The 6,000-nt window shown below is 28.6% G+C and overlaps 1 protein-coding gene across 1 annotated transcript; it reads left to right on the top strand.

Annotated features, from left to right (window-relative positions):
- The first annotated feature begins 418 nt into the window (after window positions 1–418).
- Window positions 419–1,339, top strand: LOC133183766 (uncharacterized). Its single transcript, XM_061318675.1, has one exon. It carries the CDS (start codon window positions 569–571, stop codon window positions 1,232–1,234), a length of 666 nt encoding a protein of 221 aa, XP_061174659.1. The 5' UTR covers window positions 419–568; the 3' UTR covers window positions 1,235–1,339.
- Window positions 1,340–6,000: the final 4,661 nt, after the last annotated feature.

The following is a 6,000-nucleotide window of genomic DNA, read 5'->3' as shown; positions in this document are numbered from 1 at the left end:
AAATAATCAATTTCTTTTGTTGCTTGATGACAAACGGAAAGGATAAAAAGTCTAGAGCGTTCAAGGGATATCTTTTTAATTTACGGTCTTCTGTTAGCTGAAGGAATTAATATGCTCAGCAAAGATTAATTCAAATTTTCTTTATGACAGGTATTGATTGGTTGAAAAATAATACAAAAAACTGATAGCGCCTCGCGTTTCATCCATCGTTTCAACAGTAGAACGAGCAAGAAACCAAGTACCGAGCTTTTCATTTTGATTACCATTCCATCATTGATGTGCAGGAATCGTGGACGTTTGGCGAGGAAACAGATATTTACAATTCCAGCGGATAAACCCGTGTATGAAGAGAAATCGATACTCAAGTTCATATTTTCATGAAGAAATAAACCGAATTCCAACAAAGTTCAGATCCATACAGGTTGGGATCCATTGAAAGCCATAACACGGTATAATATATTAATATATATTTTTAATAATCATAAAAATAGGGACAGTCGTGTATTAAGTGGGAATTATATATCAGACTTTAAATCAGCAGTATTTTGGAGTCCTCAAAGGTTAGAAAATGACACTGGACAATACGACTCGGTTATTGATGAGTATCGGAGGACTACCAGTCAGCGCACCTCCAATTAACAATGCCTGTTTACCAAATGTGTATGATAAACTGGACGCAGAAGCACGCAAAAAAACCAAAGTTATAAATGGACTACTGGACTATAGACTCAAAGTGCAAATTCGAACGTTGGAGAAATACAAACGGGACGCCGACAAACTTCTTAAAAAAGAGAAAGCCAAAATACAACATGAACTTAAATCCTTTAACAAAAAATTACCTCACATGGAAGACATGCCGTATTTGAGACTTCGGCTCCCCATGAAGACCTCTGAGGAGACTGCTTTTAAGACACATGTTACGCAGCCTAAACCTCTTAAAGGTATTATCAGTGAGAGAGAGGATAAGCCCTTTTGTGACAGATTTTTCCATCATCATGTTCCTGGAGTCCCGAGAATTGAAAAACAAAAACCCTTCTACACAACATCTCTGCAGTCTATTAATGCTGAAAGTGAGAACGAATCAGTTTTGAGTAGAAGAAAGAGCAATCTCTTAATGTCCAAGCGGCTCAGCATGAGCGAGACCTGCTTATCTGCTCGAGCTGACTTTGAGCGGTCTTTTGTTCTCAACAAAGAGCCAACTGTGGTCCCTGACGACGACGCTATGACGATTTAATTTTTTTCTCAAAATACAAAGGCCATATTTTCTCTTTTTATATTTCAAGAAGCAATACAGTAAATGTTATTCCCTTTGTTGGATTTATTACAATATAGAAAACCATTGCTAAAATCTGGAAAGAATTGTTACTTGTCATTCTTAAAACACAGTTTCTGAAACAACTTTTAAAATTAATGTTGGGTTTATAAAAGAAGGGTATGTTTAAATGTTAGAAACAGGACATTACAAAACTTTTAGCAGTTGTCGTCATCATTGATTTTATCCAAACTATTCAGAATATCGCTGTAAAAATTACAAACAGAAGCTTTTACATCAACACGGAAAATGCTTTTAAAACTTTTGATGCATGTACTTTTTGCAGATGTAAGAATTTCAGACAATGTCGATTTAAAACATCAAAGATGAGTGATAATGTATCTCTGAGATTAAATGATAGCTGGTGCCAATGTATACCGAGTTATATGAAGGACGTTTCATTTCTTGAGGGGATTTATATTGACACCCGCACATATTTTTCATTCAAAATGATATTTTTTTTTACCTTTTTGTTTGTAACTGATACTTTTGCCAACATTTCCCTTTTTATTTTTTTTTTCACTAGTTGACTATTTAAATCTCAACAAGGTGAGAGCTACCTAAATTTTTATTGGCTTAAGACAGCAAATTTCGTTCATGAAAATTCACAAAGTTACGTTCCTATAGGACTCTTTTTTTCTGTATCTCGAGAAAAAAAAGAGAGAATACGATGATAAAAATCTAATTGTATAATTAAGGAAATATTCCCAAAGTTCCTTTATACTTTGATAGATATAAGCATACGAAAGTAAATTTAAGGGCGATAGATTATTTTTGTATTTAAATAATGACTTATTTTTAATCATGAACTTGTAAACAGGGAACCTATATCGAATGTTTTGTATTGATCTAAATTATTAAGCCGCTATTTGTATGTTTGCATCATGTTCCTTTATTAAATTCAATATTTGCATTGTAGAATTTTTCAATTCTGCACCGCCATTCAATTAAATGTAATGTAATTAGCATATTGCATACCTCGGTCGCCACGAACTTAACACAATTGACGTCAATTTTTGTAATTCAGGGATAAATACATTAATAAAATGTACCGAGTACAAGTTCATAATTTACAAACAACTATACTGACCACCTATTTACTATCCAAAACAATTTATACACCTGTATGTCAAACCGTGAGGTATTGAAATTATGCAACATTCTTAATCATGGCTATTGAAAAAAATTTCAATACTGAATCCCCCATTGTGTGTAATATTAATCAGCTTATTCGATATTATCAATACCAATCAATTCTTCAAAGGCAAAGTGCAATTGATTTTTAAATGTAAGTTTCTTTAATTACTCAAATCAAAAGCTGAAATGCACATTTTTAATGTTTCTCTCTCTTTTCATGTATAAAATCAATGGGATCATTCTGTGTATGTTTGATTATATGCGTTGCCTTCGATCTCACGAGGAAACTCTTTAAGGGGTATCAGCTAAATAGAATTGCTCATTTATTATGGGGTACAATTCCTTTATTGAATCTGTGTAAGCACAGATTGTGTGACACTGATCAATTTTATATTTGCACATTTTAGAGGAGGTCCAAAGCGTATATATGGGCTCTTTGTTTAATTAAAACATGTTTGTACCCCGCTGTATGGTTGATAAACCTGAATAATGATTTAGTTCTTTGCTTTGTGGTTCATTATCAAAATTAAGCCTCAAATTATTACGCTTTAAACATACTTCTTCTTCATCGTAATTAAAAAAAAATCATTATTTATCGAATTTAGCCAACACTATGACTTGTTATATTTAACAACTTTAAAAAAAGATGATTATAGCCAAAATATATGCATGTTTAAAGTTCCTGTTTAATAGTAAAAAAATACATTAACAATGGAAAATTAAGGAAAAATAGCAACGCCTTGCATAATCTAGAAATAAGTTGAATACATCTATTAAACTAAATTTCGGAGTAGTTAAGAGGATATCGGAGAAAAACACGTCGGAGTGATCAAACATATAAGCTTAACTGGGAGATCACATAGAAATTCAATAAAATCATGGCAAGAACTGATGTTTAATTACGTCAAATTATTTGCTAAAACAAACTGAACAGCTCCAATTAATGTTCTATTTTATACATCATTTAATACATAAATATTAGTTTTCAATATATAATAACTATCCTCTCTCTCTCTCTCTCTGAATTGACAAAAGTACTTTGACTTATTATTACTTGTACATTCGTATTATTTTAGTTTTCGTGGAAAATCTGCAATGGAAAATCCTTTCGTCCTATAGTGCTTGACTTAAAAATCATCATTGGTTTTGTCTTTTGATTCCTAGAATGAAGATAGATGAAGATACAAATGAATAGATAGAGATTACTGTAAAATACAAATAAATAGATGAAGATTATTTTAAAATACAAATAAACAGATGGAGATTACTGTAAAATACAAATTAATAGATGGAATCTATAGATGGAAATACAATTAAATAGAGGAGATTACTGTAAAATACAAATAAATGGAGGAGATTACTGTAAAATATAAATAGATGGAGATTACTGTAAAATACAAATAAATGGAGGAGATTACTGTAAAATACAAATAAATAGAGAAGAATACTGTAAAATACAAATAAACAGATGCATATTAATGTAAAATACAAATAAACAGATGGGGATTGCTGTAAAATACAAATAAATTGATTAATATTACTGTAAATTACAAATAAATGGAGGAGATTACTGTAAAATACAAATAAATGGAGGAGATTACTGTAAAATATAAATAGATGGAGATTACTGTAAATACAAATAAATAGAGGAGATTACTGTAAAATACAAATAAATTGATTAATTTTACTGTAAAATACAAATAAACAAATGGAGATTTACTGTGAAATACAAATAGATAGAGGAGATTACTGTGAAATACAAATAAATTGATTAATATTACTGTAAAATACAAAATAAACAGATGGAGATTTACTGTGAAATACAAATAGATAAAGGAGATTACTTTGAAATACAAATGAATTGATTAATATTACTGTAAAATACAAATAAACAAATGGAGATTTACTGTGAAATACAAATAGATAGAGGAGATTACTGTGAAATACAAATAAATTAATATTACTGTAAAATACAAATAAACAGATGGAGATTACTGTAAAATACAAAGAAACAGATGGATATTACAGTAAAATACAAATAAGAAGATGAATATTACTGTAAAATACAAATAAATAGATGAATATTACTGTGAAATACAATAAATAGATGAAGATTTCTGAAAATACAAATAAGCAGATGGAAATTACTACAACTAAAATACAAATAAATAGATGAATACTACTGTAAAATCATACAAAAGTAATATGTTAGATATACGTATATTAGTAACTAACATTGTTTTCCAACAGTTTCATTTAACATGTCAAAAGTTGCAAAATTTTATCTTTTCCATTTTGTATTATATAATTTTCCATTTCTATTGTATGATTTTCTTTTTGTATTGTATGATTTTCTATTTGTATTGTATAATTTTCTATTTGAATTGTATAATTTTTATTTATAATCTATAATTGTCCATTTATATTTATTTCTATAAATTTTCATTTATAAAGTATAATTTTTCATTTGTATTGTATGATTTTTCATTTGTATTTTTTTGATTTTTATTATCTGGTAATTTATACAATACAAATGGAAAATCATACAATATAAATGGAAAACTATAGAATGTAAATAGAAAATTATAGAATACAAATGGAAAATTACACTAAAGAAATCGAAAATTATACAATACAAATGAAAAAATATACAATTCAAAATGGGAAATTATAGAATTTGTGATACAAATGGAAAATTTTAGAATACAAATAAAAATTGTACAATACAAATGAAAAATTATACAATACAAATGGAAAATTATAGAATACAAAAGAAGAATGTCCTATATAGAGATGGAAAAATTGTATCTATAACGAAGATGAAAAAAGGAAGAAATTTGAACATCATAGTAAGCCAACAATTATTTAAAAAAAAAAAATATTTGAGAGATTTGATATAGCATTATTTACAACCAAAATAAGTCCTAAAATATAAACCAATTTATGAATCCATTTTTTTTTGTTTAGCATGTGTCCTTAACTTTATTTTTTATTGGACTTGAGTCTTACTACAGACACATGCTTCCTCATCGAATAAAAAATGCATACAAATGTAAGCTAAATTAACTTTTAATATTTTGAAATGCAAACTAGTTGACACGTGTTAACATTGAATTTTTTCAGCATTCAAAAGTTAAGCTGGTGAAAAAATCCACAGTAAATCAAATATTTACTATCATCAACAAACTTGTCAGATTTCAAAACACAGTTAAAATGGTCGTGTGAGTTAACGAATGATCTTACTTAAAATCAAATTGAAAATAAAAATTCAATTTTCATCTGAATTTCATACATGTAATAGCCTTAGGTATACAGTTTATTTACAAGCTTTTTTTTATATTGACTATGTGGTTATAGTGTTTACTTGCAATAAGTTTTCTCCTTGACCAAAAACAAAACTATATGAACACATACATGTACATGTAATTATAACTGATGAAAGGAAAACACGACTTAATCTGTTTTATTTGTACAAATCAAAAGACGGACATTTTGATATCGATCTCTGTGAGGCTCTAAATCAGTGATATCATTTCGTGTCTCGTGAATAC

Source organism: Saccostrea echinata, unplaced genomic scaffold (genome assembly GCF_033153115.1).
Source record: "Saccostrea echinata isolate AGI-Se365-2 ecotype Australia unplaced genomic scaffold, CSIRO_AGI_Sech_v1 ptg000009l, whole genome shotgun sequence".
NCBI classification, from domain to species: domain Eukaryota; kingdom Metazoa; phylum Mollusca; class Bivalvia; order Ostreida; family Ostreidae; genus Saccostrea; species Saccostrea echinata.
This window is presented reverse-complemented; position numbering and strand designations above follow the sequence as displayed.

What these genes read in the sequence shown, in the direction of transcription:
- LOC133183766 (XM_061318675.1), top strand. Translation starts at nt 569, where the DNA reads ATGACACTGGACAATACGACTCGGTTATTGATGAGTATCGGAGGACTA.